This window comes from Eleutherodactylus coqui, chromosome 2 (genome assembly GCF_035609145.1).
Source record: "Eleutherodactylus coqui strain aEleCoq1 chromosome 2, aEleCoq1.hap1, whole genome shotgun sequence".
Taxonomy (NCBI): Eukaryota; Metazoa; Chordata; class Amphibia; order Anura; family Eleutherodactylidae; genus Eleutherodactylus; species Eleutherodactylus coqui.
The window spans coordinates 175,961,550-175,988,861 of record NC_089838.1 but is presented as its reverse complement, the minus strand read 5'-3'; the positions used below and the strand labels follow the sequence as shown (position 1 = coordinate 175,988,861).

General features: G+C 42.9%; 2 protein-coding genes across 7 annotated transcripts in view; one reads left to right on the top strand and one right to left on the bottom strand.

Annotated features, from left to right (window-relative positions):
* The window catches only part of FBXL13 (F-box and leucine rich repeat protein 13), a 159,693-nt gene that overhangs the window by 54,380 nt on the left and 78,001 nt on the right, over positions 1–27,312 (bottom strand). For all 3 annotated transcript variants that reach the window (XM_066591982.1, XM_066591984.1, XM_066591983.1), the window contains exons 10-12: positions 20,242–20,294; positions 15,599–15,699; positions 4,258–4,387 (exon numbers count right to left, since the gene is read on the bottom strand). In XM_066591982.1, coding sequence (XP_066448079.1) covers positions 4,258–4,387; positions 15,599–15,699; positions 20,242–20,294 — 284 coding nt within the window. The remainder of the gene's footprint in view (positions 1–4,257; positions 4,388–15,598; positions 15,700–20,241; positions 20,295–27,312) is intronic.
* LRRC17 (leucine rich repeat containing 17) overlaps positions 4,107–27,312 on the top strand; it is a 59,144-nt gene continuing 35,938 nt past the window's right edge. The window contains exon 1 of one of the 4 annotated variants that reach the window (XM_066591988.1): positions 4,107–4,317. The gene's annotated coding sequence lies outside the window, so the exon portion shown is untranslated. Of the gene's footprint in view, positions 4,318–4,767; positions 4,924–27,312 lie in introns of those variants that run through there. The other 3 variants (XM_066591987.1, XM_066591985.1, XM_066591986.1) reach the window with 3 other exon arrangements.

Here is a 27,312-nt window from a genome sequence, read left to right as displayed (position 1 = left end):
TCTTTGCATTACATCACACAGAGATGTTGCTCTAGACTTCCCTGTATTAGGGTACATTCACACATAGCAGAAATGCAAAATATAGAGTCAAAAGCTGTACCATCGAGATCAGCTGTGTATCCATTTCCGCATCACCTGACCAGCGGCACTACGCGCAGTAGAGTCCGTCGGATGAAGGGTTGTGCTGACAGCGCGAAGAATTTTGTTATGTAGGGGCAGGGGAGAGGGTGTTATACTTACCTTTCTCAATGGTTGTTTTAAAAGCAGGGCTCAAACTGAACTTTTAATCCCCCTGTGTGTGGCTCCAGGAACTGCTATGAGGATGGACCTTTTGTATTAAGTAAGCTCTGGGCGGTCCATTGAACGGAAGGGGAAGTGTTCAAACAAAGGCTGGACAAATATCTGTCTGGGATGATTTAGTGATCCTGCACTGAGCAGGGGGTTGGACCCGATGACCCTGCAGGTCCCTTCCAACTCTACCAGTCTATGATTCTATGAATGACAGCTGTAACATCCAACCAGGAGAGCACTACAGCTGTCAATCAGAGCTGTGCAGCATTATAATTGAGGGAGTTGAAGACATTTCACATTGAAGTCCCACCCTCATGACACTTACTGAAGTAGTGCATGGAGGATTAAAAGTTCAGCTTCAAAATCCTGCTTCTAATACAACCCACAAGAAATTTACGTATAACCCCTCTACCCTGCCTCTACATAGCGCTGTCAGTAGTTTTGACTGTGACCTGTTTTGACCCCGGCTTGCGTGACTATGCTTTGGACTACTCCACAGTGCCATATAGTGGATCTGCCTGATCTCCGTTACTGATCTTGGCTAGTCTGCCTATGTCTACTGCAGTTCAGTTCATCGAAATCCTTTTACCATTACGTTTCTTATACTTTCAGTTGTCATTGCCCATAGCATCCGGACCTCAGAACTGTTGCTTTGTACTGTGGTTCACACTAAAATAAATGTTATCAAGGCATTCAAACACTGGGCTAGGTCAGGACCTCTAGGTGCCAGCAAAGTACCTGAACTATAGCCATAATTTTGAGGAAGGGAGTTCCTGTAAGTAAATTGTGCCATCCAGATCGGTTTTTGCCTGGGTATTGCAGAAACCACAAGATCATAGTTTCTGCAATACCCAGGGAATTTGTATCAGTTTCAAAACTGCCATATAGTTGCCATCTTATTAATGTATTTTTTTTACATTTCAAACATATTAAGAGTACAGAAAATAATAGTAAAAGTTAATAGCCTATTCCAGTGACTAGACATTTAAGATAAATCCACAGAAATAGTGACTACCTCTGTAAATCTGCCTCTGAGAAGTTGGGTGCTATCCTCTCCACTGCATTAAGGCCCGTTTACACGTAATGATTATAGCTCAAATTTTATTTAAATGACCGAAAATGAGCAATAATCGTTACATGTAAATGTGGGCATCCTGCACTTTTCGTTTGAACGGTGATTTTAAGGTGAACTTAAAATCCATGGTTCAGCTACTAAAAGATAAAGCAAACACATTTATCTCTCAATAGACTGCACACTGTTATCTCCATGGCATGTTTATGCATGCTAGGAGAGAACAGTGGAATGTTCCACAGTTGTTTACACAGGCTGGGAGTGTGTTTAATCACACACTGGGCTCTGCAAACAACTCATAGAGGTCCTTTTACATGCAAATGAAGATGTTAAAGTGTTAATGGCCATTAAAACCTTATGCAAATAGATTGCTAAATCTTTCAATCCTTTGAAAGATTATCTTTGCATGTAAATAGGCCTGTACAGATAATGTTCATTGTTAGTAAGTGACAGTATTCTAAATGCATATTAAAAGCATTCTACTATATAACTTAATTACTCTGTGACACTAATTATATAGATGCAAGTATATGGAATGATTCAGCATTCACTCCCATTAGCTTATTAATGCCATGTGTCTACATCTAAAGAACTAAATTGCTGGGCAAATTGAAATAAAGCAGATTTACTTAATGTAGCGTAATATAACAAAAAGGGAGCACACATTAAAGCACTCGCAGCAGATTTTTAGGAGCAGAAACCACAATAAAAATGAAGAAATGTCTGCTTTGAATTAAACATGGGATAACCCCACATAACGGATATTTACAATAAACTGCTCTACAGGGTGTAACTTAACACTCCTAAGCACTAGTGCAAAATTTGTGATGTTACTATGCATCATTTATAATTCTGGTGTCTACTTGTGAGATAGAGGGGCCTTTGGACCATCTGAAAGGCCAGGGACCTGGTGCAACTGCTTCTACCACAGCAACAGTGTTGTCCTTGATTCACATGTGATCATATTTGCATGTGAAAAGTCAACTGCCTAATGTGTTTGATTGCTCCATTCACTTCTATGGGGTTGACAGAGCTAGCCGAGCACCGCACTAGGCTAGCTCCGCAGATGATAAGTGGAGCAGTGGTTAAGCATGTGCACCACTGCTCCATGCACCCAGCACACTCGGGGGGCACCGTTCTCATGATCCGGGTCGGGTCAAAGCTGTTGGGCCATGAGCGATTAATCATTAAGCACCTATCCTGTGGATAGGAAATAAATGATTTTCGTGGGATAGCCCCTTTAATACAGCAAATGCAGGATTTATCAAGTGGAGTTTAATGTCACACAAATACAACTACCATACTGGCTACTTTGTCCAAGAGAATGCCAGAGTGCATGATAGAACCTGAAAGGACCCCACTATTCTTCAGCTGTTCATTTCTGTCATATGATGGATCCCATGACATTTTCCTGCTACCATGACAAAAGAGAAAAACGAAAAGCCAAATGCAACAGTGAACATAAGTTTTGCATTCATTCACTTATATCTATATATTTATTAACCCTTTGCAATCCAATTTTGTATTCAGGGTTTTCTAGGGGGCTCTCTCTTTCTGCCATTATACAATGGCGCCGTCTGCTGGCTAGAGCCAGTACTGCGGTATGGGGCATGCTGGAGATGCCCTCCAACAACAGAGCAGCCATTAAAGGGGTTGTCCCGCGGCAGCAAGTGGGTCTATACACTTCTGTATGGCCATAATAATGCACTTTGTAATGTACATTGTGCATTAATTATGAGCTATACAGAAGTTATAAAAAGTTTTTCACTTACCTGCTCCGCTGCTGGCGTCCTCGTCTCCATGGTTGCCGTCTAATTTTCGCCGTCTAAAATGGTCAAATGGCCAAATTAGACGCGCTTGCGCAGTCCGGGTCTTCTTGTCTTCTCAATGGGGCTCCGTGTAGCTCCGCCCCGTCACGTGCCGATTCCAGCCAATCAGGAGGCTGGAATCGGCAATGGACCGCACAGAAGAGCTGTGGTCCACGGAGGTAGAGGATCCCGGCGGCCATCTTCAACCGGTTAGTATAGAAGTCACCGGAGCGCGGGGATTCAGGTAAGCGCTGTGCATTTTTTTTTTTCAGTCCCTGCATCGGGGTTGTCTCGCGCGCCGAACGGGGGGGGGGGGGGGGGGGGGGTTGAAAAAAAAAAAACCCGTTTCGGCGCGGGACAACCCCTTTAATATACACTAAGAATACCCTGCCGGACGTCTTCCGACATCGGAGCTGTACAGCCTTCAATCAGAATGTCTTCAGATGTCAGACAGTGGATTGGAAAGGGTTAAAAGTAACCATATAAAATAAGCATTTTCAGTTCTAGAAAGAAACGAATGGCAAACATAGGTCTGTCCACAAAGCATCAGACGAGATTTCTATTAACAAAATGCAAAAGACACTTTTACATCCACAGAGGATTTGATGCTCATTTCACACCTAATGTATCAAGCCTTCTAAGCTGCAGCACGGCTTCAAGGTTTCTCCTTTCGTTACACACAGCATTTTCACTGGAAAGGGAAATGTTTATGGAACTGAAAACTGTTTGCATTTTTCATGTAATTTACTATGTTTCTCTTATTATATTTTCAACCTTGTTCTTCAAAAAAGCCAATGTGAAAGCCTATTTATAACAAAGGAAAAGATTTGGAGAAAAGATTAGATCTTTTTTTTTCATTGCCCAGTAAGTCTTAGCTGTTTATAAGCACGACAGTACCTTGGAATTCCGCCAGTGCATATAGTGCTGTGCCTAAGGAGAGCCTAAGCAGCTGCAGACTTGTAATTTAAAACCGCTCAAGTTTCTTGAAGGACCAGCATTACTTGGATGCACAATGAGAGCAAGACACCCTTCATCGCTCCAAGGATTCCCTTTTTGCGTGCATGAAAAGAAAGCCAAAAGACCAACCTGAGTGCAGCCGGACATATCTAAGTAGATGATCTTGTGACATCCTTTTCCAGATCCCAGGTACTGTAAGCCCTTATCTGTAAACTTTCGGCTGTAAGCTACACTGAGATACTGCAGATTGAGCAAGTATCTAATAGGAAGACCACACAACAAAGAAAAAGGTTAGAATTTAACATGATCTACCAAAAGGCAATGCAGATAGAAGCAGAAACTACCGGAGGAGAAAGCAGTTAACTTTGGGAATGCAGATTTCATAGCTACAACCAACTCTTTTTTTGCACAGGGTAGTGGGAGTTCTTTTATACTTCACAGTAAGAGCTGGAAATACATTTCAAGACAGACACACCAAACTTCCAGCCTCTTGTGTACTGAAAGATATAATGGTTTGCAGAAATGATCTTCAGCTGCAATTCCATGTAGTATGATCATTGGAGGAGGAGGTTTACTAGGGAGGGCTATTCACAAATGAGGATACCGGGGCAAGTTGTATAACTACATAAAAACAAGATCTACTATGTTTTCTTTACAAGCTCCTTCTGTGCCAGGGGAGCCAAGCCTTTCCTCTAGCAACAAATCTCTGCCAATACACCTCAATTCACTTCTTAAATGACTCAACCTACATAACCATGGATGTAACCTTAAAGGAACATCACTGATTTACACAAGGTATGCTACTAACCAGTAGAATCCGTTGTTTTTTTGAATGTTTAGAATTGTAAGAGATAATTGATTGACTATAGCATATTTGTGTGACCAGCAATTCACTGTTTAGCCTTACGGAGGATGTGATGCGGAGCAGCTGTACATCACAATATGATTTCAATGTACACTCCTCCATCTCTTAATGAAAGAAAATATTTCAGATGTGTACAGTAAAGTATTGATCTTGCCAACACATTGCTGTTCTAGATTCTACATTACTAATTAAGATATATCGAATTGGTTTGTTTGTACAAAATATAACCATTGAAATTCACTTTTATTGAATTGGATACAATATGAACTTAAAGGTGTATTCCCACCATATACATTAAAGGGGTTGTATCAAGGTATGTTATCCCTTATACACAGAATAGGGAATAACTTTATGATCAGTGGGGAACTGACCGCTAGGACCCCCACTGATCCTGAGAATGGGGTCCTGAAGGTCCACACATGAATGGAGCAGTAGCATGCATTGCACATGTGTCCTCTGCTCCCTTTATGTGGGAGACTATGGGACCCACATTCTTAGGATCAGAGGGGAATCCCAGTGGTTGGACCGCCACCATCATATAGTTATCCTCTATCTTGTATATAGGGAATAACTTTATAACTTGGCACAGCCCTTTTAATAGCATATGTAAAGAATATGCCATAGATGCTTGATATATGCAGGTCCCACCTCTAAATCCCACACCTGTCTTCAAATCAAGGATCCCCTGCGGCACCTGGTGAGGCAGCCACCAGCAGAGAATGAGTGGAGAAGTGACTCCACTGCTTGGTTCTTTCAGAGACTCCCATAGAAATGCAAGGAGAAAGCTGCAGACATGTGTGGCCATCTCTTTTTTTTTCTCCACCTGGATACAGCAGCGTCACCAGGGGAGAGATTGCAGAGATGGGTGCATGGGTGCACATTTGGCTGTTTCTGTAACTCCCATAGAAGTGAATGGAGAGAAAAACACACATACACAGCCAGCTCTGCACTCATTTTCTGCCTATATGTAGGGATAGGTGTAGGTTTCAGATGTTCTGTGGATATGCCATAAATGTCTAAGGTGAGAATATCCCTTTTTAATAGAAAACATACAATCTATTATGCATTGGGAACATGAAGGCTTTTTTACTGAAAGTTTTCATGAGCATGGCTTGCCTCTTTAATTGCCATGATATATATCCTGTTCAGTAGAAATTAATGCTATTTTTGGCAAACTGTACCTATAAAACATCATTGCAGGCTGCTGTGCATTTGGAACATTTATATATTAATGTTTATTTTAAGTCTGAATGGCCTGTAGTAAGACATTCAAAGTTGGTGTTATTACCAGTAATGTAGACACAGGAAAGATTTTGTATTTGTATAAGAACAAGGATGTTTTGTGCATTTTTCATACAGTTTGTTATGAAATAAGTCATATAATAAAAAATGGAGTTTCCGGTTGAGTAACCTCAGGGATGACACCAGAACCAATTCACTGAACAGTTAAAGGGGTTTTCCATGGAAATACTGTTCTGGAATATGATTTCTCCAGCAGGCTTTGGGGTATTTTGTCGCTTTCCGAATTGAGTATCGTGTGCACACATCATTGAACCAGAATCAGACACAAATGCTGGTCTAAAAACTGGGAGAGTCTCTACCATGTGTAGAGGCTCAGGCCTTTTATTATAACACATGACAACCGCCCTTTAATGGGCGTGCAACAGGTTACATCAGTAACATATAGGATTCTCATTTGTCGGATCATATAGAAGCCCCCACCTCTCTGCCCACCTCCTACTAGCCAGGATGTAACATGGACTCTGCCCTCTATGCAGGCAACCTTAAGCAGTTTCTGTGTATGTGGCAAGTCTTATCAACATGTGCTCAGGCTGAATGAATTCCTTTGTTGTAGAAGTTTCAGCGTGGGGGGCAGGGCTGGAGATTCATCCATGAGCACAAGCAATATATATATATATATATGACACTGTGATTTAACTCTTTCCTTATGCAGCAGAGTTCCACATTAGGTTGAAGTCATTACAATAGCAAAATACATTTGGGTTATATTAATCGATAGACATTTTATAAATAATCATCATGTCTATCACAATCCCCCCTTAAAATGTCTATCCTCTAATTCTCTATCTAATTTTCACAGTCTTCTGCGCATGAGCCTATAACCGGAGCGCGTTGAAGGTTCGTTTTAGGGTCTTCAAGGGGGTGTAGGACTCGTCCACTCCTTCTGGGGATGCATCCAGCAAACTCATGGTGGGAGCGGCTTTTCCAGCATCAGTTTCACAGGTCTCTCTGACACAGGGGATAACACAGCAGACTAGAACAGAAAAGGTAACCATCAGTTCACATACAACAGCGACGCCCGTCTGTGCCAGGATCCTTTACCACCCGCTCATCCATGGCGAGTGCTGGTCCCAAAAGTTAGCTCTTTTTAGTTAGTGCGGTCAGCTTCTTAATGGCAACTGCGTCTTTACCCGCGGGTCACGTGTCGTCTGAGATGTAGGTACAACAAGTCTCCCCTATCATCTTACAGACACTCCCCTTTTTAGCTAAAGTCATATCTGAGGTCACTCTATTTTTAAAAAAGTCAATAGTCGAGGTAGGTCCTATTGGTCGACTAGTCCCTATAAGGCGTCTCTAGTATAAGTTATAAACCACTGCTAATTATAATAAACATAATTAATCCAGTCAACGTTTATTTACCATAATGATCAGGAAAATGGACTCGAATCTAGTTTTAACTTGGTCTCTAATTTTTAAAACTTGTCAGGTACCCCCCTTGGCTATCCTATGACGTCAATGTACACGTGTAGATCAAAGCTACCACCAGGGGTCTCTCTTCTCGCTCTAGCATAATGTTACAATACTAGTAGCGTGCACAGGTACGCACGGCGTGGGACTCCCTAATCTTCACCCACACCAAAGTCCCTCCTGGAGATAGTCCTAATGGTGAACACGTCCAAGTCGCCTCACCATTGCGTCAGGGTTTTCCCACTGCCCGTAAGTCCCTACTCCTAGGAGGGGGGGGATCCCTACCTCACCTCAGAGGGAGGCCATGGATTCCCTGGGCTCATTTCCGGGCATCCATACCCTCTATCTGTACAAGTTAACACCACACAGGGTGTGCCCTCGCCGGAACCTAAGGTCTTCTGCACTATCCCTAGGCAAATGGGAATTCCACTGACAATCCATCTTAGGAGATCGGGGCAGGCGCAGTACTAGTACATTTCTCCTTTTTCTTTGATAGCGTATGTGTTTGGCATTATCGGAACTGGCTCTTCATCTTTTTCAAACAAGGGAAACGTTGGTGTCTGACAGGATGTGGAGGAGCATAAGGGCTTTACTAAGGCACACTCCCCTGTCCAATTACCCTCCAGGCGGGTCCTCTACCTCATGTCTCCACAAAGCCAGTAAACGTCTCCTAAGGACTGGACCTGATTCTGCATCTATTCCCCTCCTATCATACTGTAGGAGGAGCAATACCCGTTGGTGAGTTCCCCAAAAATCTCCCTCCACCCTGCCTATTTGCCTGGCAGGTGTAGTTTCCAGGGTAGTCAGTAATACTCTCTCCGGTGCAAAACACTTAAGTAGTTATAGAGTATTCCTTCTTCCATTTCTCACGGACAGTGTAATTAGCGGAAATGTTCGTGAAGAGACTAATAAACCACTCTTCAGCATCTACAGGGAGATTTAGGGGGACCATCCCCGAGTGTGGTCGGGCACTACCGCACACGCAACAGTTAGACTTGTTGCTCCTGTTAGCATTGTACCTCATCAACTCCAACCAGAGATTCTGGTCAGAGTAGCCAGTCGCTACTGTCAAGGTGTCCTCAAAAGGTAGGGTCGGCTATGATCATCATGTTCGTCAAGGTCTTTATCTTACGGCGGAGGGGGTTAATTATGGGCACGGGACTAAGTGAAGGCTTCCATTCGGCTGCATCTACCATATCCCTTATTTTAAACTTCCCTAAGGGATCTGTCCTCCCGTACCGGTATGTCCCCAGACTATAAGTCTCCCCGTCCCCCGGGCTTGGATCTCCCATGGTTAATGTAAAAACCGCATTAAAACCAAGCAACATACTAAGTTCAGCCTTCCAATACCTGCTGTCCTTATTATTTTCAAGGAGGGTTATACGACTAATTAGGGATTTCCCGCTCCTATCTTTCTTATTTAAGGCACTTCGCGGTTTATAGGACTAGTCTGTTCCTGTGTTCCATCCCACTAATCCCCAATAACGGCAGTCTTCTCCCCAGACGTTATCAGTGGCGCAAACATATTGTATTCCCCGGGTATGTAAGTCATATAACCAGCTGGACTGAGCTAAATCTGGCCTGCGGTGGGATCTTGCGCCTAGACACGGGACCACAGTACAATAGTCGAAGGAATATGCGGCTACTTGAGCATTGGACGAGTTATACTAGAAGGTAACCATACCCCCATATTCTTCCGACTAAGGATTCCAGTTGCCACCCTCCTCTCTTACTAGCCCTAACCAGAGTAATGTCTTTGGCACAACTTAAGACTGGTCTCCCGGATCTGAAGCTTTCTTACAGTATGAAGCATGGATCCATGTAAGTCTTTCGGCTAGTTTCACAGCTGTGGCAGTAGTCAGAAGCACCTGGTAGGGGCCATCAAATCGGGGCTCAGGAGGGTGCTTCCTGAGGAACTTCTTGACGCACACCCAATCCCCAGGCTGCAAGATATGTGTCCCAGTGTCTGCCTCTGAGTCTGGAAGAGAACACCTGTGCATAGGCTTTGGTTAGTTCTTTAACAACGGAAATCACATACTCAGTCAACACATCAGATTGTAATTGTAACCACTGAGGATAGTAACGACCTAGCCTTGGGGCTAGCCCAAACAATCTCATAGGGAGATAATGTATAATCCCCCCTGGGTTCATATCTAACACTGTATAAGGCTATTGGATGACAGTCTTTCCAAAGTGGCGTCATTTTTAAGTATCTTACTTTTAGCGTGCCACTACGTCTCTCCACCTTTCCACTACACTAAAGATGGTAGAGTGTGTGAAAGGCCTGGGATACACCCAGAGCAGACATGACATGTTACATTCACCTGCGAAGTTTATACCTCTGTCTGACTCTGAATCACCTCTGGTACCCCATATTCACAGTTTACCTCGTTCATGAGCTTCTTTGCGATTACCTACTTGTTTACCTTGGTAACAGGGTCGGCCTCCAACCTGCAAAGACATCAACAACAACAAGCACGTAGTCATACTTCCCAACAAGTGGGAGCTGAACGTAGTCAATTTGCAATCCCTGAAATGGGTAGAGTGGTCCCGGCAAGTGTGATGTGGCAAATTTACTTCTGCCCTGACTCACCTATGGCATAGATCATGCTAAACCGGACAAATGATGCAGCAGCTACAGAGAATCTAGAAGTCGCCCAACCTCTTTCAAGCGTCGTCGTCATTACTGCTTTACTAGGTGGGTCTTTCCGTCCATCAGCTGGGCCATCATGGGATACAGGAACTGTGGTGGGCAAGTGCTGTTGACTGGTCACCACACGCTGTCCTGTTTCTGCTGCTCCCATATTAGTCCATTTATTCTTTCCTTCCTTGCTGGCTGGTAACTGTAAAAGTCTTTAGCATATCAAAGTCCAAATTTTTGTCAATGTCCAAAGTTTTTTGCCACTGACTCATGCTGTCAGTACCTTTCTTCTTTCTTCCACGGCTTGAGGGCCGCTGCCTTTGCTGCGCTGTCAGCGAGGGTGTCGTCTCTCGCCTCTCCAGTGTAGGAATCGGTGCGAACTCTCAACTTTGTCAGGTAGAAGCAGGGCCTCCATGCGACTCTGCACCGCTGCACCATACTCAATTGGTTGTCCTGCTAAGGTAAAAAAACTGTCTGGCCTTCCATATTGGGCCGTAATCATGAGCTGTGCCAAATGCATACCAGGAGTCAGTGTAAAGGATTGCCGGTCTTACCTCTCGCCACTCTACACGCCTCAGTGAGGGCCTCCAATTCCGCTTATTGTACTGTGACATGCGGAGGCAGAGCTTCTGCTTCTAGGACATCTTGTTGTGTGACCACTGCATATCCGATGTGGAGTCATCAGTCCTCACCCTGATACCATCTGCAAAAAGCTCAACATATGCATTATCAACAGAGGTTCTGATAACTGTTTGCATACCTGCAGTTTCTTACTGAATTAGTACTAAATAATCGTGCTGATGTTCTATTTCACATGGCTCAGAATCTTGTTATCTTATTCCATTTATTTTAATTTTTTTTCAAACCCAATAGCTGATCTACAACACCTAGATCATCTATGACCCAGATCACCTATGCCTCCCCCCTTTTGAACCGCAATACTCAATGGAAAAAAGAGTCATTGCGTTCAAACTAGTAAACCAAGAGGCACAAAAACAAGCACTTTGTAGGTCAAGGTGACATTGTATGCAGCGAAGTCTGAGCGAAAATCTCCTTACAAAAAATTTTCTTTTTTCCTTTCAGGTTGCAGTTAGCATTTTTTAACACAAGGGGGCGCCACACGATTCAAATTTAACGTCACCCAGTGTAATAGTATTTCAGGGTATGGCCAGCGTTTAGCTTTTACTCTCCTGTCGGAATATAATTATAGCTTCAGTGTAGACTGACACTAGAATATACAAAAGACTTAAAAAAAACTAAAGAATACGGATGAATTAACATCCTACTCTGGGCAATTCAGTCCCTCTTTCTTCACATAAAAAGTAAAATTACTTCACCAAATTGCATGAAAAAGTTTGCTGGGTGACTATAGGGAAATTATTCCATCTGTAGGAGCCTTCCATAACATCATCGGTCTGAGTATGCATTGGAGAAGCGGGCAGTGGAAAACAGAGCCCCTGGGAACATGAGAGAGCGTCCCCTGTCATGTATTCCCGGCCTCTGCCCCCCATGCATCAACTCCAATCTTCCATACACTATAAACCAGCTTAGTCATCTACTATGTCCCAAGCTGCATCTCCACAAAGGTTTGTTTCCCTGAACTTATCACACATCCAAAGTGGCCACATCTTGGAGCGTAACAAAGTCCGGTCAAACAAAACCTTACTTCAGACAATCATGATGTTAGCACTGGATACAGTGGCATTGGGGAATATAGGCCTCCCAAATGCAGCAAAATGGCCGCCAGAGGCAGAAAGGGGCGGGGCTACAAATCTCCCAAGTGAGGCAAAATGGCTGCCGGAGGAACGGGCGGGGCCAGGGGCAGCAGCACTCCCAGGTGAGGCAAAATGGCTGCTGAGCAGCAGCACTTCCAGGTGAGGCAAGATGGCCGCTGGAGGAGGAAGGGGCGGGGCCAGGTCCTGTCCCGGATGGGGAGGGACCGGAAGTAACATCACACACCCTGAAAGTGAGCACATGAGGGGGGGGGGGGGAAGTAACTTCAGGGTGGGGGCAGGCCTCACTACATTTACTGCAGAGTCACACTATGTTGGATTGTAAACATTGCAAGCCAGCCACCATTACAGGGAGGGGCTGCAGTAAACACAAAGACATTACATTGTTCATTAGCAATACACATACCCCCCTACATGCTTTCCCCTCTTCAATCTCTTGACTACGTTATACCTTCTCCTAGCAATCTAAAAACACCTTTCTTTCTGCTAGGCTTCCTGCTCATCTTCTGAAAACTTTCTACAGCCTATCTTATCTGTCCATGACCTAACATTTCTTTCTGCAACTTTTCCTGGTCCTTTCCCATTGTTCAGTAACCAAATCACAAGCTCTATGGCCTTTGTCCTTGCTCACTTTGCTCAACTCTATGCTACCTGCTTATTCTATTCTATTCAAAGTTTCTGCACACAATACTGTTTCTCTTGTAAAATCTGCTTTCTTCAAATCCTTCCCATATAACCTCTTTCCCACTCAGAATTATAATGCACATTAATTCTACACAGGGAACGACAAAGTAAACAGAAAGGGTTAATTGAAAAAACTTTCAGTTCACTCTCTTACCAGCACCCCTCCCCCAATAATCAACACTGCACATTGCTTCTATAATAGCAGACAGACGGGATTACTGGAGAATACCCACAACGGCTCAAGGTATATATCTCATCTACCTTTATAACAGCCCACCGTATACTAGTAATCCCCAAGAGCACTCCTTGTACACGATCTAGACAGGACATTTAGCTATACACAGAGACTGATGATTATTTTCAATGACCAAAACCTCAATAATATTCTGGAGAAATCAGCCGTCACACCACGGCTATATTCACCCGTAAATACCTTTCCACATATGAGAACATAACACGCTCAATCATATGGTAAGTATACGTATCATAAATCTTCCTAACCTCACACTAGTTTTACCTAGGAGCACGTGTCACTGGCGTGTTCCCTCAGACTTAAACAGCCGAGTCCGCCCTCCCGACACATTAACCCTCACAGAATTTATCTCTTGGTCTTGCATAAACAATTTTTAACCGTCTCAGACATAACAGCATACACAGCGTACAAAATACCCCTAGACAGGTAACGTGGTGATTTTTCCGAGTGGACAGAACTAGAGTTATTACCTGTCTTTCAGTGAAGGTCCAGTCTGGCTCAGGAACAGGCAGAAAAGCAGTCAGAACCCAGCTTTGACACAGGTAGATAAAGCAATCTTACCGTGTTCTGTAGATTTTCGGGCCCCTGAGTTCTGCGTGCCATCTGCCGATCTCTGTACGTTCCAGGCTGTGACCTCACAGATCCACTCGCCCACCCAGGGACGCCACTGTTCTGGAATATGATTTCTCCAGCAGGCTTTGGGGTATTTTGTCGCTTTCCGAATTGAGTATCGTGTGCACACATCATTGAACCAGAATCAGACACAAATGCTGGTCTAAAAACTGGGAGAGTCTCTACCATGTGTAGAGGCTCAGGCCTTTTATTATAACACATGACAACCGCCCTTTAATGGGCGTGCAACAGGTTACATCAGTAACATATAGGATTCTCATTTGTCGGATCATATAGAAGCCCCCACCTCTCTGCCCACCTCCTACTAGCCAGGATGTAACATGGACTCTGCCCTCTATGCAGGCAACCTTAAGCAGTTTCTGTGTATGTGGCAAGTCTTATCAACATGTGCTCAGGCTGAATGAATTCCTTTGTTGTAGAAGTTTCAGCGTGGGGGGCAGGGCTGGAGATTCATCCATGAGCACAAGCAATATATATATATATATATGACACTGTGATTTAACTCTTTCCTTATGCAGCAGAGTTCCACATTAGGTTGAAGTCATTACAATAGCAAAATACATTTGGGTTATATTAATCGATAGATGACTTATTCTTAGGATAGGTCATCAATAGTTGATCGGACGGGGTCTGCCGCTCCCACATGCAGTGGTCGGAGCTCGTAACTGCAGGCACAGCTCCTTTGATTTCAATGAGAGCCGTGCCTGCAGTTACAAGCGTCGGCCGCTACAGGAGGTCGGCGCAGAGGCTTCCACTCTGACCTCTGTTATTGTGGCCCCTACAACATGCTGCCAAGAGCCGGACCCCGACTGATCAACTGATGACCTATCCTAAGGATAGGTCATCAATAGTATTTTCATGGAAAACCCCTTTAAATGCAAATAAGGAAGATGGAACAATACCTCCGCAGTGCCACCTATTGGATGGCAGCATTCCTTCAAATCAATGCTTGACCCTTTATGCAGGTCTGTAGAGCAATGATTGGGAATTGAAAATCAAGATGGAATCTATACATAGACAGTTGTTTTGGGGTTTTTGCAGCCTTCTCACTCACCTTCTTGGTGCTCTCCCTATGGAGTGATGATACCCCTCCCGACTGAATAGTTATGCACAGTTCAAACTTTAACATGGAGGATGTAAATGCTGCACTGCTGAATTTAGACTGTGTTTCCACTATATTTGGTACAATGCTCCTGACATATACTCCATAAATGTGCTTGGCATATAATGGGTCGGGTGGCCTATTTTAAATGTTTTGAAAAGCATATTTTCTTCTACTTCTCAATGCAGAGGCATCCGTCAAACAAACATATTCCATGCCGTAACAGAGTCTTATTTCAACTTCTCATACTTTGCTATTTTAGCATTGGTTTCAGCAGGTAAACAAAGTAATATGAACAACATTTATAGTGTGTAGCAGTCTCCAACCTTCTGTAGGTCATAAGACACTTTTAACCCTTTGCAATCCAATTTTGGATTAAGGGTTTCCTAGGGGCTTTCTCTTTCAGACATTATACAATGGCGCCATCTGCTGGCTAGAGCCAGTACTGCGGTGTGAGACATGCTGGAGAGGCCCACCAACAACAGAGCGGCCAGTAATCTACAGTAAGAATACCCTGCCGGACGTCTTCTGACATCGGAGCTGTACAGCCTTCAATCAGAATGTCTTTAGACGTCAGACAGTGGATTGGAAAGGGTTAAATACAAAAGTTCAGTTAAACTGAATATGAAAATGTAACAATTTTAATAAGGATATGACCAAGTGATATGGCTTTTACTATAGTATTAACTGCTAGTGATATGGTTTTAATCTGGTAACAAGTTGTACTAATGTTATGATCACTCTAGTGCCACAAGCACCCAATAATATTTACAGCTACCAATAGCTGGGTACATGCAGGAGGCATAAGAGCCACAGGTTAGGCATGCTGGTGTGAAGTAAGAAAGCTTACCTTGACATGACTCTTATTGTGGTATTGGTTATATCAGTATGAGATAAATTAAGATAAAGAAGTGCTGGACATCCTTCACAAATAGCTCTTATTGCTTCTTCCTGGACAAACAAAATCCAAAAATAAAGAACAAAACACTTCTACAACTTAGCAGGTCCTCTTTAAACAGCAATGACATGTGTTGCATATGTGCAGGTAGATGTTATGAATATTAATTTATTTTAACATTTATGCCATATATACATAAATATTATTTATGTATATATGGCATAAATGTTAAAATAAATTAATTATTCTGACTCTAAACCTTTCCGTGGCTTTTCTACTCACCTACAATCTCAGGCTCTGTTCACATTTCTGCTTGGAATTTCTATTTCTTTGTTCCATCATAGAACAGAAGAATCAAAAAGCAGCATGGCATGTCCATCAAATATCAAATAACGGAAAACAGCAACATCTGATGGGACCCATTAACTATAATGGGTGCCATCCAGTTATTGCCATGATTTCTGTCATTTTACTGGAAACAAACAACACTGCGTGCTACATTATTTTTCTGGAGTATTTAGTGGACGAAGCAAAATGAGTTCCTTCAAGGCGCCACTGGCTTCTGTCTTTTGACAGACATAGCATGCCATTTTTTTGTTTTTCTATTCCATAAGAAATTAAAATAAACGGAAATGTAAATGGAGCCTTATATGGGTAAAGTGACATGTTCTGGGTGCAACAAGGTTGCGTTTATTGCTCAATCTAAATGGTACCAGCCACGCAATTAGAATTTTAAAAATTCTTTAACGGTCTTTTCCAGAACATTAAAGAAACTTTACAGGCTTAAAATGGTGCAAAATAAAGAAAAAACACATACTCACCTACTCCAGCAACTCCTCTTCTAATGCTGGGTCAATGACCCCTTTTGCTTGGAACCTGGAAGATGCTAGCAGGCGGTCATGTACGGTTCATTCTACACGTGATCGCTCAGCCAATCACAAGATTTAGCCATGGAAGAATCATTGCTGAAGCCTATGATTGGCTGAGCAATCATGTGCAAAATAAATGGCACATGATCGCTCGCTACATCGACTGATGCATCAGTGTTGGACGGGGAGCCTCTGGAGTAGGCGAGTATGCATTTTTCTTTACTTTGCGCCTGTATTTTTTTTAAGTCTCAGAAAAACTCTTCTAAATGTTTTGATGTGGTAAAACACAATGAGTTCATATTTATGATAAATGGAATAATCTTCAACTATAATGTAATTATTGCATAATCTTCCAACTGTTGAAGGGATTGTCTAAGGGGTTGTCAGTTAGGGTATTTTAGATGGATCATATGATCTTCTTCAATGATCAATCTTTTATGTTTCCAAGAGAAGAAGCAGGTTTGTTTTTTCCCAGAAATCGCAAATAAATTACCAAATTTCTAACCAAATTAATAAATAAATGACCAAAGTTCTAACCAAAGCATTGCCAGAATCTTATTGCGGAATATAGTAACACTTTGAAAATGCTGCCTCGTCTTTATATATAACTGCACTCATGTTTAGACATTTACTTCATGTTGATAAATACATATATTGTGTAATATCAAAACATTCTATAGAATTGCTGGATGTGACTTTGTTTCAAAACAGTACTTTTATTGTGTCAATCTGTGGGTTGTCACAGTTAAGAATAGAGAACTATGAGGTGGAATGTGCCCTCCCACATGGCACAGTTTTATTTCTGGCCTTCTGAATACAATCTACAACTTTACAAATGCTTGTATTGTGGTTTTTATATGACATTCTGGGCTGCTCTATACTGAATGCTTTCTCATTACATACAATCATATTTATTGAGACTGTTTCCACATTAAGGTTTGTCTGACAAATCCTTCTAATGTGAATGGTAGGTTTATGACCAATTTGTGACTGATTATTCTTTGTACACATTTTAATATAATGGCAAATGGTTGGCTTGTATGACATTCCTTGTAATGTTCTTTTCTCCAAAGGGCCTCATTATAGTTTAACTAGAGAGGACAATTGTCCAGGGGGTGTCCACCACCATCTACAGGATGTCCTAAATATAAATGTATCCATACTTTAACATGAAACATATCTGCATAAAAGCCTTATTACTAGATTTATATAATCCTCAAAGGATAGCTATAAGTTATGTTTGACTTCTACAATCACATTAGGTGCTGAAAGTGGTTGCCATTAAAGGGATTGTCTGAGATGTAATATTTCTGTATGTAACCCGTTTCCCATTCACTAACATAACAATCCCACATATACTCACCTCTCCACACTCCTGCTGTGTCCCATGCCACCGCTCGTTCCTCCGCTGCTTTGTTTACAGGCTGCAGTCCTGCCTGGTTTACGGGACCTCACAGGTGCTGCAGCCAATAACAGTCATCAATCGTTGAGCTGTGTTATTGGCTGCAGCAACTGTCACATTTCATAAACAGACTGGGGCAGCCTGTAAATAATTACATCAGAGGGGGGACCTGAAGCAGCAGCGCAGCAGGAGCGTAGAGATGTGAGTATATCTGGGTTTTATAGAAATATTACAACTCAGACAACCCCTTTAACATCCAGACACTTCTGATTTTGATAAAATACTGCAGGAGAAACATTGGCTACAATATCTTTAAGGATTGTTTTGCATGACATTTCAATGTTTTTTCTGTAGCACAATCAATATGTCTGATTTTCTACAGCATACCACATCCTTTAGGGTTCTCCACATTTAGAAGTTAAGGGTGTTAAGTCAGGGGAACAAGGAGGGAATTCTACAGCACCTCTTCATTCTAGCAAACATCTTGACAGAATACCATCTAGATAGGCTCTCAAGGCTCGGTGGTAGTTTGGTGCTGCACCATCTTGCTGGAAGTAAAATTGCTCAGCTGCATACATTTTCGCGGTAAATTTCGATTTTGCGCGATCGCGATTTTAACATTACAAGTCCCATAGACCCCTGCAGAAAAAAAAAACGCTGCGAATTTCGCAGTGAAAAAAAAACTGTAGTGGGTAGTCACCCTTAGGATGTAAACTTTCCTTGTGCTCTCTTAAGAATGCGTTGTATGCTCAATCTGCTAACTTCTGTCTCACATGCACATTGTTTGATGGACTTTTGTGATGAGCGTGTACATTGTTTCAACACCATATCCGAGGAAGCAGGACTTGTATCTGTACAATGCTTCCCAGACCTTTTCTTGTGCACATCATACATGGTACCATAGGTTTCTAACTTTTCAAAAAGGCGTGTGATTGCTAGGTGTGTTCCTGGTTCTGTTCCAAACTCCCATCATCATTGTCATTGTATCTAAAACATATATACTCAAATTTCCAATACCAATTCAAAATGGTGTTGTGTTGCTCAAAAGTCAAGCGTGCATCTGTCATTTTAATTGACTCGCCTGACGACCACATGGTGGCTTTAACAAGCGTGCGACTACTGGCATCTATAGAGACAACATAATACTGAACTGCATATTGCCGCCATATGTTGATTTAGATTTCAAAAAAATGCATAGATAACCACTATTGAAGTGTGTATACATTTTTGGGACACCCTGTCCCCTGTAGCTTTTCATGAGCCTCTCAGACATTCCCAGATGGAAGTCTTTAAGAGTTTGAAGTTTTATAGTGTATCTCCAAAAATAATAAGGCTTTACAATGTGAAATAGATGATTATGCATTTCCCCCCACAAGAAACATCAGGGGGTGTCAATCCGCTTTTTCTGTAAGGCTTCATGTTCATGGGCGGGACGGATTCTGTATGCTTGATAAAGACCATAGATGTTTTGGTCGAAACGGCGCATGTTGATTGGACTACAATAAAGATTTGATTTCTTATTATGAAAAACTACTGGTAAGAAGACTGATTCCCACATGCTGCCTTACTCCTTTATTTGGACTTGTCTATATATTGATGCCTGGAGTCTGGCACCTGTTGATCTTCCATAATTATTTGATTGCGGGATTCTGTGTGCAGGAGCCTGCAGCGGAATTCCACCTTGCCCGCGGCCGAGGACATCTGTACTGTGGATGGTCCACACGGCTCACCGTTGGACATGTGCAGTACAGATTTTAAAAAAAAATCTCCTGCTTTCCCGCGGGATCCGCGGCCCGTCCGCAGTGTCAGCTGCAGGCGGGCCGCAGATCAGATGGCTTCCATTGACTTCAATGGAAGTCGTCTGTGCGGGATCTGCATTGAAATGGAGCATGCTATGATTTGTTTTCTGGATCAAAAGGTCCACAAACAAATTCACATGCTTTAATTCCAGTGCGGACACCCATGTTTCTCTATGGGCTGCTTGAACTGCGGATCATCTGCACGGGTGCTCTGTGCAAGTTCCGCAATTCAATTCCGCCCGTGGACATTGGGCCTAACTCCTAAAAAAATCTTTGTGCACCCTGCATGCTAAAACCTGTGGTCACAGGGCTGAAGTGTAACAGGACTTGGGACCCCAATACCAATGATAAATGGGGGTCGCAGTGGTGCAGCCAACAGTAATCAATAATGTTTCACCTGTCTTGCTAGCTATATTTTAGGTACAGTTTAGAATCTGATAGACATTTGGATGCAAATAGTAATGACATCGCAACATAGTTACAATTTAAAATGTCTATATATTTGTAATACACATGAATACTTACATTTACGTTTTGGCACTCTGACAGATTTAGATCTTGCAGATTTCTACATTCACCTGGAATGTAAGCAAAATAATTAACAACAGATTCCTTCTAAGAATTTAGTTAAAAATGCATATGCTAAAAAAATAAGAACCGCAATTAATAGTTGCTCTGGCAGAAATTTGTAAAGAATACAGCCCACTTGCAGTTCATTTTCACACAACCAGTACTAAACAGTAAAAGCAAATACAGCTGAGGTTTACAGATAGTCAGAGCCATGAATTATCTTTTGAATGAGTAGGGATTTATGCACATTCACACAAGAGGAGGGCATTATGAAGATACAGTTGTTTCAAACCACAGCATGCTCTGTGTTTCCGTGGAGGTTTGTCAGGAGGAGTATTGTTACTCCTTGTGAAGAGCACCTAGTAGATGTGAGCAGAATTATAAGGTCATCCATGCTCCTCTGGGAAATTTAGTATGCAAATGGAGAGGGAACAATGACTCTACTCTATTAGAAGGTAGCATTCCTGCAAGTCAATGTCTGACCTTTTTACAGGCCTTGTAACAATGACTGGGAATATAAAGAAGTGAAAGACAACCAGCTGTTTTGGGATTTTTGCCCCTCATCAATATACAGTATTTTGCTTGGTGAAAAGCCTATGATGTGGGTCGTGAAGGGTAAAGTTTCTCTTTAGGGAGAGCATCTAATCAGTGTGAGGAGACTTAGAAGAGTTTTTTTTTTTACTATTAATTGCCAAGGGAACATTGTGAATATACAAATTGCACCTAGCGCTCCACAAGCAACAGCTATAAAACCATTTCCTACAACCACTTTGAACATCTGGTCCTTTCCGTGGGCAGGATAGTCAATCATTGAAAAGAATTTCTTAGACTCCTAAGTAAAGATGAGCGAGTATACTCGCTAAGACTAACTACTCGAGCGAGAAGTGCCTTAGCCGAGTACGTCCCCGCTCATCTGTAAAGATTCGGCTGCTGGCGCGGGTGACAGGTGAGTTGCGGGGGGGAGAGAGGGAGAGAGAGCTCTCCCCTCCGTTCCTCCCCACTCTCCCCCGCTGCCCCCCGAATCTTTAGAGACGAGTGGGAGGATAACTCGGCTAAGGCACTACTCGCTCGAGTAGTTAGTCTTAGCGAGTATACTCGCTCATCTCTACTCCTAAGCATAGAAAGCGCAAGAAAGGCACTGTTCAAACTTGAGCAAGTTTATTCTAGTTAAAAAAAATGTAAACCAAACAGAAACGTGAGGGCTCATAGATCATTTGAAGATGTAAATCAGCGTGAACATAGGCTAAGGTCACTTTACACTTCTGTGTTTCTAGGAGTGGATCAATCAATTAACCCTATTAATTTCCATTGACTTCAAAGTGATACCAACCAGTTAAGGTGCATTTACACACATAGGTGATTGCTCAAAATTCATCAGAAACTGACAGTTTTGAGCAATCATTTTGCATTAGCTACTAAAGGGCTAATCAGCCAATTAGAAGCCAACTAGCTTAATTTGCGTGTATTTAGAGAATAGCGGGCGGCTTTTGAGCTCATTTTGAGCAATAATCGTTCTGTGTAAAAGGGCTAAACTTGGCACATATATTAATTCTTTAATAGGAGGAGAGGTGGCTGTCAGATGCATTGTCATTTATCTGAGTAGAACCGCTGAGATTGACAGCTGTGCTGCATGTATTTTAAAATTTTGGTAGAGCTCTCCAAAACCGCAAATTAAAAATGTCATTTGTACTGTTAGCTTACAATCATGTGTGTAGGCTTGTTTACACAAGTAAAGGGCAGTTTCACAGAGCTCTAGTTCATTTCTTAGTATGTTTTTGGAGGATAAAAGGAAATTTAGGTGTTTCTTTGTTTATTATTTTGTCAGAGAGGTTAGAGAACACATGAAAATATTTACAAAAGCTTTAAGCAGTTGTACAGTTGTTTTCATCTAACACTTGGGTGCTTTACTTTCATTCACAAATATTAGATAACAAATATAATTAATTATAAGTATTAAAAGGAGATTTCAAAACATTTTTTGTTTTTATTGATGCTGTATCCTCAAGATGGGTCATCAATAAAAGATCAGCGGTGGTCTGACACCTCTGCTGATCAGATGTTCTGGGAGCCGCTACCTGCTGAACATGCTGCTTGGAGTGGTATAGCAGTCTCAAACCCATAATTCATTTGGCATTCAGTGTTTGCAGGCATAAAAATCAAACGCCAATTGGGCTATGTCATCTATGAATGACGGCATGTTTATTGTGAATTGAGGCAGACAGCCTGCCTCCAGTCATTCCTTGAGCGATTTATCACTGGGACGTTGTCAGGCCTGGGGCAGTGGGGTGCTAAACTATAGATAAGTGTCAGTCCCAAAAGTGGGACCTGCACCTACATGGCTTTGGAACAACCTGCGATTCGCACTGCGAAACCCTTGAATTCAATGGTAGTGCAAATTCATACATGCGATTTATAGCACTGTCACTTCGCTACAAAATTGTGCGACAAAATCACTTGTGCGGATGCAGCCTGAAGCCCATGGTTTCCAATGGGTTCTTTCAGACTACAAAACATCACTCATGTGAAAGAACCAATTGGAAACCATAGGCTTCACATAAATGCGTTTTGTAGTGAGATTTTGTAGCCCGTGTGAAAGAGGCCTAAGGCTACATCGGTACTGGTGTACCTTGACGCCACCGGAAGCTAGGGGTTTGACAGGAGGAACGCCCCTGTCACACCCCTAGCTCCCGATTAGCTCAATGCTTGAAGGTGGTAGGAGCATGTGGATGTAGTTTTGTCTGCCATTCCCGGTTAGGGTGAGGGGTTATTTTTTTTCTATTAGGCTTAGCTTATTTGCTGTAACATGGCATCATTTACAGCGAATAAGATAAGACTATCCGGAAAAGTAACCCCTCACCCTAACCGGCTACGTCTGACTAAACTACATCCACATGCTGCAGCTATCAGTCAGTGCTCGCTGTGGGCCGCCTTGCCGCCGGCTCTGTGGTCCTTGGCGGTCGCCGGCTGTGTGCTGTGTCGCTCACACACAATTGTGCTCCGCTGTACCTCTGTCAGCGCCAATCCCACTGTGCCCGCTGTCTGCTCATGGCGTGTGTAACGCCACATGGGGGATTTTAGAGGTGCCGCTCTCAGCCTCTGTGCTGTCCTCTGGTGCCACAGCATCTGGAAGCTGTGCCTCTGCCGCCGCAGCTCCCCCGAACGGCACTCACCGCTGTCCTCCATGCTGGCACTGCCGTCCACAGCCTCGGCGCAGAGCAGCACTCGCCGCTGTCCTGTATGCCGGGGCCGCCAGTCCTAGCCTCCCCGCAGTCCTCCACCCTGTCCTCTGTGCCGGCGGTGCAGCTCCCAGCCTTGGCACAACACCACTCGCCGCTGTCCTCTATGGCAAGGCCAGCGCTCCCAGCCTCGCCGCAGTCCTCTGCCCCCAGTTGGGGGCGTGAAACAGTTTTTGACAGGTGTATTATGTCGCCACCCCTTCTGGTGGCGACATAATACACCAGTACCGGCTGCATCCGCATGGGCTATTTTGTAGCGATGCGACAGTGCTACAAATCGCATGTATGTAGAGCCCATGCTTTCCTATGGGGTCATCCACACGAGCGATGTTTTGTAGCCTGCCTGCTACATTGCAAGACTACAAAATCGCAGCATGCTCTATACAGCTGCGATTTGCTATGTTTTGTAGCCCATGTTTCCCTATGGAGGCTGCTACTTTCTGGCATCGCATAGCACAAACTTGTGATTTTCATGCTATGCGATTTTAACATTAGAAAGTCCTATTATCTTTTTCGCTACAAAATCACGTGATTTTATCGCTTGAGAAAATTGCGGGCAGCAGCGACATGATGCTTTATTTTTCACAAGAAAAAAGCATCACTGACACTACAAAATCTTGTGTACAAAGCAGCAATATCGCAGCTATTTTGTAGCAGCAATATCACTGTCACCAGTGCGGATACAGCCTGAGTATTAATACATAGATATGATAGCAGAACCGATCTTACTGCATAGATAAAACAACAAATCCAAGCTTACTACGTAGATACAGTACCAGAACAGAGCTTATTGTATAGCTATGGTAATTGCTTAGGCATAATATGTCTGTTTGGACAATTTGGCATAATTGTCTAAACAGACATATGAAGTCATTAAAGGGGTTTTGTCATAAAAAAAATAATTCTATATTCTATACTCATCTATTCCTTCCCAGGCAGACTCCTTACCGCATCTTCTCCAGTCCCCTGGGTCACCTCACTGCAAGCTGGACAGATCCTTTTCTTCTTCTTCCGTGACGTAGTATTCACTGGCTAGAAAGGAATGCTAATCTATTGCAGAGACAGCACACATGCCCAGTCTCTGCAATAGCTCGGCACTCCTTGCTAGGCTGTGAATTCTACATCACTAGTGACATAGTGTATATTAGTTGGCAGGAAGCAGACTGCCTGTGAATAGATGATTCATCACAGGAAGCAGAAGAATTAGACAGCTGGAGGTGAGGTGACCCCCCTCCGGACTGCAGGAGACGGGAGAAGATCGGCGGGGACAAGATGAGGTAAGTAGACTAATGGGGGAGGAATAAGTGGATATAACCCATTTAAGGCTGAAATTCCACGGGGTGTTTGTAGGGTAGTACTGTGCCAGACACTTTACGGCAAATCACCGCACTTTAGTGGCAACTGTTGGTGAAGAATATAGCCTAACACAGAGGTTCGCTCACTTCTCCCTGCACTGTGAATGTTTACCCAATGTACTCAATAAGTCCTGTGACCCCTGGTATTGAATTACCATATATCAGGCACCTAACAGGTGAACAGTAGTTTATTGAGTAACAGAACTCCCACAGTATTACTACCTGCAGTATCCCAACATGTCTGTCGGTGGAAAATATGCAGTATCTGATAATTAACAGCACAATCAAAATAAAAACTGCTGTCTTCCTTTCCAGTACCATTTACTATCACACATCCTCTGTATCCTTCCCTGCCCCGCTGTGAAAGAAAACAGACCTGAGGATGGATGGAAGTCTTGGCTTACAGCAGTTTTAAATTAAAGACTGGTTGAGGCCTATTGCTATGAACTGGAAAAATGTTTTAAATTACATTAGTGCCATCCCAGAGTCTCTGCTAGCAGCTTGGCAGTACATCTCAGATCAAAATCAGGTTATTTGCAGATACGTCCACCAATTATTCAGCATACCACTATAAACAGCACAGCCACTAATAACAATTGTCAGGGTAACATAATGCATCATGGACAGGTCACAACAATATTATTACAAGTGCATACGTGGCTAACTTTTCCAACACAAACCCAGCAGAAGATTTCGCTGTGAATCTGCATCAAATCCCTGTGTGTAAGGGAGCAGAGTTGTCTTGCCATCTTCAGAAATTACGTATGGCACTGCTGTTCTGATGAACGCTTAGAAGAAACCCTGTCTCTTGAAGATATAGCCAGTGATGTGAATAGTGCATCACCTATTCAGGGTATAATGTAGAGAGGTGCCAGGCCAGTGAAGGAGTACTGATGTGGCTAGCAATTTCACCTGATATGGCACTGAAGGATGGGCCAATATATAAATGCTGGACAGTGCCAAGAAGGCTTTGCTGTGCCCCTTGCTACAGCAGGCAGGGCTCGTGTGAGGGTAGCAGTGTGGCCCAGGAGACAACCAGGGCTGAGGGATACAGATACCAGAAAGCACCCCAGGGAGTGTGTCAGAGAGAAAGTCTCCCTCCTAGTATGTGAACAGGCTTTACCTGAGTGATATCACTAGTTGTTGAAGAGCAGTACTCACGGCAACTGTGGTGACCAGAAGAGATTGCAGCCCAGCCTTACTTCCTGGGATGATGACCCAGGTGAGTGGACCCAGCTGTAGGAAAGATGACCCTCAGCCAGGAAAGCCACCTATAACATGTTTTGGACATATACTTCTTCATCTAGTTTAATGAAAACAACAGAACTCTTGAGTGGACCCCAATATTGGAAACCACTAAACTATATAAACAGTGGAGGGCACACAAGTTTAAAGCTACACCACTGGCGATTATTATGTCAGTATAGCTGCTTCACCAGTTACAGTTTTTTTGGAAGAATAACAAAGTAATAGCTACAGTTTTAAAAAACATGCTGCTTCTTTCAGTTGTGTGATATCCATGCCAGTATCAGCTCTGACAGTATCAGCCATCATGTCCTTTGGGCGGCTGGGTCTTCTTTTGTCACTGATCTGTCCAAGCATTCTAGATTTTTCTAGCGACTCTGCTCTCATTACATGGCCAAAATCTGTGTGTCTGAGTCTGGCCATATTCCCCTCCAGTGATATGTGTGGGTCTTATGTGATTCAGGACTTCTCTGCCTCTCCAAATGAGCAAAAGTTGAACAGTCACTTAGTTCCTCTACTAAACACAGATCTAAAGGAGTTTAATAATTCTACATTAATTACAGCTGTTAGGGTGGTTTCACACATGTTTTTCTTGGTAGGAAGCCACAGTTTTAATGGCAGTTTTTCATACGTTTTTTTTAACCAAAGCCTGAAGTTGGCTCAAAATGAATGGATCCTTCTAGATCCACTTTTGGCTTCGGTTCAAAAAAACGTTAAAAACCCCAACTTTTCTTTAACTGTTCAAAACAAACCTAAGGGCCCTTTTACACTGAACAATTACCGTACACTGGGGAACAAAAAAAATATTTTTTTTGGTGCCTGGAATTTCAAAATAAAATGTGTTTTGGCTACAAATGTATAAAATTTCCTGCATTGAGCTCAGAGAAGCTAAAAGCAGGTGAATTCGATGTACAACAAATCTGGAAACTCATGAAAGACCAGCATTTCCAAGATTTAGTGGGCAGTTTTGAGGTACGTGCGCGGTCGTTGGTTTGTATGTTTGTAAAAAATTTCCTTGGGAAATTTAAGGCCGTGAACTACGGTGATCTTGTGGAGTATACGCGCACTTCTGTTTTTGAACACTTGGTTGTAACATGAACATCAGATTGCAGGACCTGCAGTCAATTTGGGTTGATTTCCAGACGGTCTTCATGATAGTAACATAGTAACATAGTATGTAAGGCTGAATG